We start from the raw sequence: 13,056 nt of genomic DNA on the forward strand, positions 1-13,056 counted from the left end.
GATATTATATTTTTCCGAGAACTTACTACCCTTTGTCTCACTGCCTGCAGAATACAAAGACTGAAGCTGAAGATTTCTTCCTCCATCTTTAAGAAAATGGTCTAGTTTACCTGATGTATCACTGCAATGCATTGATGTATGAGGATTTTTTTTTCTGCTTTATATCTCCAATATATCATGTACATGTTGTTTGCGTGAAGATTAAATTTGTTTCATTTGATTCTGAACGTTTTCAAATATTCTTTGAAAGGAGACCTTAAAGCAGGAAGTATTTTGTTCAGGGGAAATAAGAGTATTTTAAAAACTTCACAAATAACTTTTGGATGCTTTAAAGTTTTCCTTGAACAAAGAACTTAGTAAAGTCCCTGTGAATTAGCAAAATACTTCTTCAGGGAATCTGTATTTGTGTAGAATAGAGCTTGGTTAAAAAACAAAACAGAACAGTTTTTGCTTTGTACAATGTACTGGTTTCAGTACTGGCTTCATGCTAGTTGTTTAAATCTTCTATGGCTGCACAGGAATGTATTATACACTGCATATTTGAATGTATAAAGCTAGAACATTGCAGCAGATCAAATAGCATTATTATTTGGCAGAGAAAACATTGGTGTGCACTAACAGCATGAAATTACTTACCATTTAGCAATAACACAAAACATTTATATGCAAATGAATGTAAAAAATAGACCTACTTTACTCATGAATTATTCGATTCCTCTTAAGAGTTACGCCTTTTATCTTAATTTTGTTGTCTTGCCATTTCTCACACAGAAATCCTTTCCTTTAACCTTATCACTAGTCAGATCTTAAAACTACTTTTGTCGGTAATAGTGAATATTAGACTTAATCACCGTAGTGCTAAATGAGGAAGACTTCATTTTGGAATGGAGATTTGTATGTACTGGAGTTGGGATTTATTGTTAATATTCTGCATGCTCATAGCAGAAAAATTACTTGCCTTTTTCACTACTGCCCTTTGCAAGTTAAAGTTCTGCTTTTATATCATTAGCCTTCTTGTCTTCAGCCTGAGCTAACTCAACTGCAGAGAAGGAAATCCTGGAGTCCATCACCAGATCAATAAAGCTAAAGAGTTAAAGGGCTTCTGATAGCTCACATAGATCATGCTGAAAATGTTTGTTGCTTGCATTACTAGATCATTTATACAGAAGTGCAGTAAATCCTGTGGTATGTCAAAGGCAGCAAGTATGTCTGTATGCAAAGAGTGAATGTTCTTCCTCCCACCTGCCTCAAGAATCAGTTATGGATCCTAGATGCTTTTCTTAGTTATCTTTTTTGCTTTGGGCTGTTGGCAGTTTTGGGCAAGTATGAAATATATGCCCTGGTTCACAGTCATAGCATGGTTTGTATTGAAAGGGACCTTTAAAGATGCAAACCCCTAGTTAAAAGCAGACTGGATAAAAAAAGGCTGTTACAATGTAAAATGTTTTAAAGAGGTAGTGTGTTCATAAAAATTTACTTTTTTTTAAAAAAAACCCTGCTGATTAGGTGTTTAAGACTTTGTGAAATGCATGTAACTGCATATGTAAGTGGTGGTTTGAATTCTGGAGAAATAAGAGCACTTGGCTGGCTAGGGACAAAATTACATGAGAAAGTAGAAAAACAAAAAAATAATGAGCACTTGGTCTTGCAGAGTTTGCTGATTGAGTAAGAGTAAGAGGAATAGTTTATATAATTGCTCTATTAGTGCTACAAAGCATGACCAGGGCTTGGCATTTTGATGTGTTGCTTGATTGTGCTGTAGGAAAAGAAGGGTGTTTTTCAGAAAAGGGGATGATTATGGTAGTTATTAATCTTTCCCAGGTTCTGCAGGGCTGTAGGTATCATGCACCTGAGGTTTTTTCTGACTCTGTAAACATTTAGGACAGATATTTATACTTTCTGAGACCATATGCCTTTTAATCAGTGTATGTTTAATAATTGCCGTAAATTATGTGTCATTTAAGCTATCTGGCTTTTTCTCCTTATCTACTTATTGTTTGTGAAACAGATGTGTAAGGATCATGTGTTATGCACTTCTAAATTACCCCATATGTCAGTGATATTTGAAGAAGAGATAACCTTAGTGTTGGCATTTCATGACGGAAGAAGGGCCGTTAGAAATACATGTTGTAGGCAGAGCCGATGAGGTATAAAGTTACATAAGGCACCTTCCATATGACAAGCTGTGTTCTCAGTTGCTCGCAGCTTTGGGCTGGTAAGCTATCTGCCTCATTCTTTGTGGGATGTGTTGAGCAAAATGTTTTGGAGAATGAGGTTCAGATGCATTTTGTTCATTCAGTTTTGGAGGTAAAGATTGGAACATTTCTTGGTGAATTTTTGGCTGCCCCAGATTCTGAGGTGTGGTTTTGAAATTGCTGTCATGTGCTACAGTATCCATGTGATGCTATCTTGATTAGTCATTTAAAAACTTCCCCAGGCTTCCCGAGAACCGAGAACTATATGAACTTCACTGTTTTCAGGTTGCTTGTTTAAAAGCAATAAATAATACATTCAGAAATGTTGCACAAGAATTAAATATGGACAATGAAAGCATTCAACAATAGTAAGGATTAAGTGTGCCCAAGGTTGTCTAAAGTCCATTTCGTAACAGTCATATGCTATTCTTACCTAAAACTCCTGCATTTGGTCTGTAAGTTGAAAAAGACTTCTTGAAAAGATGCATTAGAGAGAAAACTTATGGTTTCATCCCTGTGATTGTTATCCATATTACTGAGAGATATCAGACATAACTGAGAAGTTACATTTCTTTACACATAATTTATTATACACTGTACAGAATTTATTACATAGTACAGCTATGTAGACTATAATATTTTTCTTTTCAAAACATTACCCTTTTTTTTTCCTCCTTTAAAAAATAATGTTTGTATGTGTGTTGACAAACATTTGCAAAAGAAAAAATAAAACTTTACCTTCTGTAATTTATACAGGCATGGTTACCTTCTCCAGAGGGGCAGCAGAAATTAATCGATGTAAACACTGCTATCTGCTCTGCCTGCCAGGTGAAAACTGTTTTTATTTTCCTTTTGCCGCCAAGCATCAGTGTAACCATAGTATCTTCAATTCCCATCTTGTGCCTCTTCAGTGACAGTTAGCACTGGTCACCGCATGCCTTTTGCTTCATGTGGTTTTCAGCAGCTTTCTGGGCTGAAGAGAAAGCACAGTTATTTAGGGAGGGAGGCAGAGAGGTCATATGCTCATGTAGCTGTCTTGGATTGTTTCTAGGAGTCAAACAATGTCATTGAACTTGATGTGGCCTTTGTGCTTGGAGATGTAGAGGCATTTGTGGTTGCATTAAAGTTGTGAACAAGAAGTGTTCTAAGGGATTTCTGAATTTGTTAATGGTACTGTGGCGGTGTCTTGTGTTGCATATTGGGATGTGTTTAGATCTGGACTTTTTTTGGTATCTGAGCTTAGTTTTTTCACTTAGCTGAGATGTCTTTGCATTTGCAATGAGCAGCATAAAAATATGCTAAACTAAAGGTCCAGCAGCTTCTAGACACCCTGTCTGAGCCAGCAGAGATAGCAGTATATGAGTTAAGAACACTTTACTTTTTAACCTGTGCTAGCAGTGTGAGTGCTAGCACTTGCCTGCCAGCCAGGAAAGAGACAAAATGAGGTCTGATTTTTAATTTTTAATTATTTTTGTTTGTTTGTTTGTTTGGGAGAAGCGGGGAACACAAGGAATGAACATTGATCAAGCTAATCCAAGAAAATTTCAGTTTACTTCCAAAGTTTGGTTACTGAAGTGTCTTCCTACCCTGTGGTGCTGGTGCAAGGATGGGCTGGCAGAGGGACTAAGCTGGCTCTCCTCACCAAAAATAAAGCAAAACTCATCAGTGGTGATTAGAGCTGCTGCTTGTCAGCTGTGCAGAAAAGAGCTACAATTCATCACTCACACTGTCATGTGAATCCACAGAAAAGTAATTAGCAGGTAAAATGTCTATTAATAGCTCCCACCACCTTTAGTTTGAACACCTGCTGACAAGCTATTACTCTGCGTAGCTTAGCTTCATCAAGTTCTTGTTTTGTGATTGCCAGAAGAGACTCCATTAGAGCCATTTCTGTTGGGGCAGGGTGTCTCTGAAGAGGTTTGTGGTTCTTTCAGTGGCTGTGAATTTATTTTGGCTAATGAAAGCGCAACTTGCGTTAGTGCCGACTAAATGTAGACTAGGGGAAAACAAAGAATTGTCTCCTTTTCTTGCAATTATCTTCTTACGGTGCTTGAAAATATATGCAGTGCATTTCTAAGAAAACCATGCTGCTAGTAGTATATTATTGCATACAAAGTATGTTTAAACTTGGCATTTACTATTCGAGCAAGGTTTTTTTCAATATTAGAACATGCAACCCTTTGTTCATTTTTAATGTGGGCCAGAAATATTAGTGATAAACAAAGTGGGGATTTTGTTAGTTTGGCTGCTGTTTTCAGATCCTTCTACTTGAAGGCTTCAATAAACACAGGTGCCTAAAAATATACTCTGCCTGAAATGTATCTCTGTATTTCCTATCTCTGGCTTTATCTGTCTCATATTACAGGTGGAAGCTTTACTGAAATCAGTGCCATTCCTCATGTAGGACTGAATTTTATGTGTAGCTTAGGCATTATATTTGTCCCTCAGTCTTTTACGTTAAAGAACACACACACATTTGATGAATATGTGTGAAAATGGACTTTGTATCTGTTAACATTGTCTCTTCCTGTCCACATATCTGTTGGTGAAAAAACACATCTGAGAAAGAGTGCGTCTGTAGATGGCTGTCACTTGAAATATTAACAAGAGGCCACTAGGCTTATATAGGAGCTGATTTTCTAAGAAGCATGTACATAAATGCAGCCTATTTTCCTGTCATAGAATAAACTTTTGAGCATTGTTTTGCACCATCTGCAGTGTTCAATATTGCAGATTTTTTTTTTGCCGGTGCTTTACTTTCTGGTGGGACCGGAGGCCTGTACATTGGTGGTCAGGGTTCCTGCTGTGGTGGGTATGGCATACCAGCGCAGGTGGGTACCCATCACCTGCCTCTCTAAGCAGATGAGGTACAGACAATGTGACAAAGTGGGAGATGGAGATAGAGAGGAAGGTGAAATAATTTCAGGTTGTTGAGGAGGAGCATTGGGATCCAGCAGGGGCCTCCCAGCTGTGGACCTCATGCGTGGCCTGGCTGGGGACGTGAGTGGGTGCCTGGGCCCGGCCAGCTCGTTCCCTGCACCCACCCCTGCCTTAGCGTGGTATTTGGATAATCACACTCAGCTTCTTAGGAGCATCCACCTGAATTGGGAAGTTCAACATTTCGGTGTGTCAGAAAGATGGAAACCCTGTGGCCAGCCCACGGTTTGCGGTGGTTCCCCCTGTGTCTGGGGATGCGCTGGTGGTTGTCGTGGGGCTCGCTTGTGGTGGGGTTTTGGTTTGGCTGATCTGTAAGACATTTGTGTGATGTATCTTTCATCCAAAATATCTTTCATTTGGTTTGTTCCCTGTTAATTTTGCCAAAATGAACTAGATGTTCAAGCAGTAGAATGAAATAAGAACAAACCTGGTATTTTTTCCCAGCTGACTCCTACCCAGTTTTCAGTATCTGTCGTGCTTTCTCAGCCGCAGCAACCACAGCAAACCACAGAAAAAAACAATTTTTATCTGATGTTCATCGCTTTAATTTGGACTGATTTAATAAGTTATTAGTTATGAGTTGTTTAGCTGCAAAATAAAGTAAGTTTTTCTTTTCCATCTCAATTTATTGTTTTCACCTTGTACTTTTTTATTTATAACCTAACTCTATCTGTTGTATAATTGCTATCAAATATTAACATGGTGGAAAAGTCACTGCCCAAACATATAATTTGTGTAATTGGGAACTGAACGTAGTGGCAGAGGACAGCTCTTGTGCAGAAACTATGCAGTGGAGAAACATGCCCACAAAGCCTTCCTTGCCCAAAATATGGATGTTCACAGAAGTTACAGTAGTGTTTTTTAAAGGGCAAACTTAGCATTTAGGTACTTCCCCCTTAAGCCAAGTCCCAAAGTGCATTCCGTGCTGCGGAATGATGGCTGTCATTTTAGCAGCTCCCTCATGAGCGGTGTTTGGTTTACAATGGTAAAGACAGGCTGGCTGGGAGACAGCAGACAAGCCGTGTGGTGTGCTCAAGTCTCTCCATGATGATCTTCCATTTCTTGGGAGGAGGCATTGGGAGAGGGCTGGGGGCTCACTGAGGCTAGTTTCAGTGTAATGTTTCTGTAGTCCCTGTGCAACTGAACAGGACATTAAGTTCATTTAGTAGATGGTTTGGATTAGGAACTTGACGACTGCTATAAATAATCCTCTCCCCTCCCCCCCTCAATTTCCTATAGAAAAAAGACTAAGATAAATAAGCTTCAGCGGTCTTAAATTAGCATTGGCAAATACCTACCTTCTCCCATCTCTTCTCCTTCTGGACTAATCAGTATGTGGGCCAAAACTGGAGGGCATGGGAGGAGAGCTGTTGAGGACAGGGGGTGTCATTAGGAAGTACATTTTTTCGGTGTGCAGCTGAGGGGCTCTCTGCATCCTACTTCATCTTCATTTGTGGTAGGAAATGGTCTACCTTTGATAATAAGTAGCCCTTCCCATTGTCAGCTGAACAAATTGTGAGCACCCCACATTATAACCTTCTGATGCTGTTAAGGCAAGGACCACTTTCAGAAGTCCCATCCTTATCTTACAGGATAATAAGCTCAAGTTTATGCAATTGCTTGTTCCTTTACAAAGGCAAATGAAGATCTCTTTTGAAATAACTCTATTATTCTTTGCACTTGTGAGGAAAACAAATCTATTATAGAAATAACAAATCATGATGGCACTATATTAAATTGTAATTGAACATTAAATTAGGGCATTCTGTAGTGCTGTTTCAGCAAAATTTGTATATTTGAAGGATTTTCAAGTACTATTTGTTAATATTTCTGCATAATTATTTATGTCTGTGCTGCACAGCTGAGGAACATAATTTAAGTTTAAGAGGTTGAATCTTAAATGGCAGCAAAGTTTACAACTTGACTTTAGAAGGACAACATAGACACTGAACAGAGTAGCTCTGTGGTCTGTGATTCTGGTGGTCCTTTACTGCTAACAAGAATAAAAATAAGGAAATGAACATGCTTCCATCGCTGAAACCAACAAAAGTAATTTGGTGTCATACTGTGTGCACACTCCATATTCTGCTATTTGCAAGCCCTCTTGCTTAATGCAATTTTAGGAATTGGTGTGAGTATAGATATGAGGGATTGATCCCTAACCATCAGATCTACTGAGAGAATAGTCTGATCTACTGATCACTGCTTTGAAAATCAATCTTCCAGACTAGGTTTTTTCTTCATTTTGAGATGTTTTTCTTAATGCGCTTAAAACCAACTAAAAGATCACTTATAATTTTACTCTTCTTTTGTTCTGTTTTTATGCACTTTAGAAACAGAACATGCCATATATTTAAAAACTAATGAGTGGGTGTATTTCTACCTTAATTATTAGGGATGGTTAAGTTTTGAGGCAGAAGAGCAGTCTGGCTGTTCTCAGTACTTCATGTTCGGCTGCAAAGCTAACTTCCTTTTCTTTGTCTTTTTTTCAATGCAGAACTATGGTTTGGAAACAGAAAATCTAAAAACCCTTTCTCACAAACTGAATGCATCTGCCAAAAATCTGCAGAACTTCATCACTGGGAGGAGGAGGAGTGGTCACTATGATGGAAGGACCAGCCGCAAATTACCGAACGATTTTCTGACATCGGTAGTGGATTTGATTGGAGCAGCTAAAAGTCTGCTGGCTTGGTTGGACAGGTAAAATCTCCCAAATGTGTCACAGGTAACCAGTTCACACACATGCACAAACCCCAACTTCTTTACAAAATGTAATGTAGACATCGAAATGGAAGCAGAGTTAATTTACAAATTCTGAGAGGATGTTTGTAGCAATTTTTTCTTGTTAAGTCAGCATGGAATTCAAATAGCATTTCAGTACAATGCATCTAAATGTACTGCAACCCTACACATATACTGGAAATACAATATAGAAACAGGATGACATCATTAAGTTGTATGTTTATTTTATTATTACAATAGAACAACACTTTGACCTGTATAACTCAGATTCATAGCTCTGATAGTATCAAATTCACAAAACTGTGGGCATACTTTCCATTAATAAGGTGTCAATATATACTTCCTCTGTGTGTGTGTGTGTAACCATGCATGTTGCATTTTAGTTTTTTTAAATGGTGGTAAAATATCTCTGAAAGTATCAGAACTGTCTTAGACTTTTACCTCTATTACCTAGGAAGTATGTTGGACTAGCACTTAAGTGCTCTCCTTTGCTGTATCTGTAGTGTCTTTTTTCTAATGGTAGCAAGAGTAATATGCAGGCATTTAAGATGGTCATTGAAACTCCAGAAGTGGTTAAAATTAGTCTTGTTTGTATGCGTAAAATGTATCACAGTGCATTTTTATCAGCGAAAATCAAATGCTTATCTTGATTTAAAAGTATATCTTATTTTGTATCCAGCAGCTGAACTTTTATTCAGAGTATGATCTTTGTGTAATTCTTGAATCCAACAGAATTATTGAGGTTTTGTTGTGTTTCATTTTCCAGAGGAAAACTAGCTTCTGTCTCATAAATTATTTCCTTATGGAAATTTTAGGTGAGGCATGAATATTTTCTATTTCTTAGGCTGAACTTCAAACTCTTTCTTTGGTTCAATAGATTGCAGCAACCACTGCTGCTTCTTTTCTCCTCTTTCTAGCCTTTCCCCAAGTTTCAAAATCAGACCACCTGAAGCTGGACTCCTAAATTTCTATTTAGGTGTTTAACATTATATGCACAGAGAAGCAATACAATGTCAAGGAAAGAATTCAGTATTGCGATTTGAAAAATTGGGAATACATTTTTAGCTCTGCCTCTAGCTTGTTGCTGTTACTTGGAAGACCTGTAGGCTTCACTTTTTCTCCCTGCAAATCATTTTTGGCAGAGAACAGCATGTCATTCTGGGTTTTAAAACAGAAGGAACAGTGGAAACCATGCTCTTTTGCATAGGTAGATCAGTGTTTGTCACTTTTTTCTATTTAGAAATAGCCTTGATTGTTTTCTCATTGAAATTGTGGGTAATGGATAAAGGCTGTTAGTTACGAAGTTGAGATTCATTTATTATTATTTATATGAAATAGTCTGGTATGAAAAAATAAACTTTTACATATATTTTTTTAACACATTGAAAAACAATGTGGTTTTGGCATCTTAATATGAATTTAGTAGTTGAACTTCAGGAATAAAGTAGTTGTTGATGCTAGGAAACATCTGCATCTAAGCATTAACGTGTTACTGTCATACTGTGTGCTATGCCCAAATTTTATTATTAAAAGACAAATCCAGTCTGTAAAATTTGATTGTACCTCTAGAAATATGTTGTGAATTACCTCTTACTAAAATTACATTTATAAAAGCAGTTATATTGTATTTGTCAGAGATAATTCTGTTAGCAGGTTTTAGGGTTGGTGGGGGAAGAACTGTAAATTAATATCTAAAACCACGCATATCAGTTCTACTCCCAGTAAAATGTAAAATGACTTTTGTATTTATCTGAAATGATAGCTGATGAGACCCAGGAGCTCCAAGAAGTTAAAAATGAGGGCAGCCATGGTGTTAGTCCACTTTTAGCAATGCTGTCTTTAATGTCCAAATAAGGCTTCCTAGAAGTGGTATTTTCATTTCATTCAGATTTCTGGGAAAGTTCTTTTGAAGATCTGTGTACTTTAAAACACCAGGTTCTGGCAAATGTTTTCTGTAACATTTTAAGACTTTTCTGATTTATGAGCGTATGGATGTTTTGGTTAGGTTTGTTCTTCCTTCTTTGTGAAGCCCCCAATTAGGATAAAGGCAAGCCAATAACTGCATTTTTTCAGGAAGTGGGAACATCTGGAGATCAATAAGATTCTGCTTGTTATATTCCTTCTAAGAAGCTATTGCAGCCACTAGGGGGAGATAGAAAGATTTTAAAAATAAAATATTTAAAGTCAGGAACATGGATTTAATTTTATTCTGCACAGATGTTACTATTAAATCTAGGGCCCAGATCTTAGGTTTTCGGTTGGTTTCTAACACCGGTTTCATCTGTGGGTTGTGAGAGAGGAGAGAGCAAAGCATTAGCAGGGATAAAGTGGCTCTTAGGGTTATCTGCCTCATTGTAACAGCCATACGAGGCTGCCCTTACGCAGCGTGTTTTTCAGGTCATATCTGGAAAAAACAGCTAGCAGCAGCTCCAGCTTGCATAGAAATGCAATGATGTGAGTTTTCAAATGTCAGGAATGGTGATGACTCCATATAACTTGTGCTTCACTTGTCTTTTTATGATGTTTCTGTAAGACACTTACAATCTATAAGGACCTCATTAGGCCAGGCACAGTTATGAAAAGGAGTGTGAGAGTTCTGATTTGTTGAGTAACTTTCATTGTGGCTCTGGCAGTGCCACTGTGCAGGGCTGATCCACTGACTCTCTTTGTTCCAGGTCTCTGCCTGGAGCAGTCCTATTTCCAGATGTGTGTCAGAGACTGAGTAGCTTTTATTGCCAGGCTTTAAAAGTCTTCTTGTTTAGTTTCATTTAGGAACTGAAAAACTTGGTAGAGAATTCTAGCCATTTTCAGAAGAGGTTTGCTGATGATTTTGAAGGAGCATGAAATAGCCGTCCAATAATATCCTGTAAAGAAACTGTCACTAATGGATTATGTCCTTAAAGTTTTTAGCATAATTTTAACTACCTGTTACTTTCTCAGCTCAAAACATCTATCCTCTCTTACAAAAGACTTAAAAAAAAAAATTCAGCTAAATAATGTTTTATTTTATACTCTTTCCGTAATCTTCAAAATATTCCAAGCCGGTTTGCTAATGAGATTGGTGTTTTCTTGAAATAATATGTCTTCTGTGAAAGTATGGTACACTAACATAGCTGTTAGGCTGATAGAAAACCACACTTTAGGCTATAGCAGCAAACTACTTACCTGCTGTTCAAAGCAACTTGCTTCAAACTGTCTCCAGTGGTACTTCTCAGGAATTAGAGAATAATATTTAAAGTGGTCATCCAGGTGTTCTAGACTTCAGTTAGATCATTGGTGGGTGTTCTTTTCAGACTTTTCAGACATGAATTATCCCTGTAATTCATGAAAGTTGTATTCTGTGGAATAGAAATACATGCCACCTTTCAGAATCCTCCTTCTTCTCTGATGTGTCAGGTTCCTGGAAATTCTTCTGCTTTTTACAGGGCTGATACACTCCATCCTGGAGAGGAATTTTTTTAAATGTATAATTAAAGTAGGATTATTGTTGTGAGTTCACTATTGTGGAGCCACAGTATGAATGCATTCCAATTTTCTGACATAAAGCTGTCTCTAACCTCATAAAAGTATTTTTTTTCTGTACAGTAGTATGTCCAGTAGTATCTGCACACTCAATTGAAATTGAAATTTTATCACAGGTAAGGTTTTGTTCTTAGAGCACACATTTACAGTCCACCTGAAAATCACATTGTAGAAGTGTTGCTTTGTGTGTGGATTTGTTGGTGTTCACTGCCTTTCTGAGATTTCTGAATTAAGTAGACATCATATATCCATGGCTTTTTTGATCTAAAAGCACTATGAACACCTGGAGGATTTTGAGAATCAAACTACTTTTTCCATCTTATAAAAAAATTACGTTAGATTTTACCATGTTACTTGATCTTCAGTGACACCAGTGAAAACTTCCTAGTGTTTGTCTAGAGGCACGTATGAACTTAAAAGCAGTATCATAGGGATCCCAGAAAATTCTTCTGAGCTTCAAGTTTAGGGCTTTTAGCAATGCTTATAACTAACTGTCTCTCTGGTTAAGAGAGGCACAGCCAGCTATTGTACCTGACTGTAGTCATATCTCATTCCTTTTCTACTAATTTCCTACTTCCTATTGGTTGTACTACAGAAATTGTGATGGGTCCTGAGTGAAAATTGCTCAGATTCATACAGTACTACTTCTCCCGGAACTTAAAAAATATCTCACAGCCAGAAGGTTTTATTTTTGTCAAAAGTTGGCACAACGTTAAGTGCTGAGTTTGTCTCCTAATGAGTCAGAGGCTGCTGCAAAGGAAAGGCAGCCTTGGAAGCAAAAGCATCTTTTACAAATCCTTTCAGTACCCCATTTTCCCCCTTCAGGTCACACTGTACATTATATTTCTTTCATGGGACAGCTAGGTTTAACAGGTAGAGCTTTCTACTATAGTCTTAACTGAGAGGAACTGTAATGCTCTTTGTGGAAGAGGAAGGATCCTGAGGGAACTGGACCAGGTGTGACATTTGGTGGCAGCTGCATGAACATTGTCTATTCCCATCTTGTCTCTTTGCTCAGCCAGCACACAGCTTGTTTGCATCCCTTGCTTCTGCTGGTGCCATCTTCCATGTTGCTCTTGGTTTGATATGTTGTTGTCATTCACCTCCACCACACTTCTGTCTTCTTTGCCAACCAGACACCCTGGAAGTCTGTATTTCCTGCTGATGTCACTAAACAAGAAAAATTTCTTAGTTGTGATTCTGGGCTTCCTGCTCCTGCCTACCTGTAGTGCTTGGGGCCGTGTTACCTGAAGCAAGGACTCCTCATACATGTATCTTGTGCAGCATCAGGAAGAATGTTTTGGATCTTAGAAAATAATAACTATCTATATAAACTATAAATGCAAACTTAGAGACTAGGAGTGAGGAAGGGATGGTTGTTCTTAGGGCTTTAATTGATTCTTCATCAAAGGCACAACTAAGATAATGTGGTAGTTTATTTTTCATTTAAAAATTTAAGAAAATATAATCAATTTCCTATGAGATAACTACTACAACATTTTTTGACTGTTGTTGTGCCACAGATTTTAATGGTCATAAATTAGGATTTGTCAGGGAACACTGGTTTTTTTTAGTGTACTCTTTGACTCAGCCATCTGTGTGGGCAGTGGTTCAATATGTCTTTCACAGTAGCTCTCCTGTATCTCTTGTTTTTCACCCT

General features: G+C 37.8%; 1 protein-coding gene across 6 annotated transcripts in view; it reads left to right on the forward strand.

The window, feature by feature from the left end:
- The window catches only part of CNKSR2 (connector enhancer of kinase suppressor of Ras 2), a 220,812-nt gene that overhangs the window by 43,308 nt on the left and 164,448 nt on the right, over positions 1 to 13,056 (forward strand). For all 6 annotated transcript variants that reach the window (XM_055802894.1, XM_055802895.1, XM_055802896.1 and 3 more), the window contains exon 3: positions 7,630 to 7,832. In XM_055802894.1, coding sequence (XP_055658869.1) covers positions 7,630 to 7,832 — 203 coding nt within the window. The remainder of the gene's footprint in view (positions 1 to 7,629; positions 7,833 to 13,056) is intronic.

This window comes from Falco peregrinus, chromosome 4 (genome assembly GCF_023634155.1).
Source record: "Falco peregrinus isolate bFalPer1 chromosome 4, bFalPer1.pri, whole genome shotgun sequence".
NCBI classification, from domain to species: domain Eukaryota; kingdom Metazoa; phylum Chordata; class Aves; order Falconiformes; family Falconidae; genus Falco; species Falco peregrinus.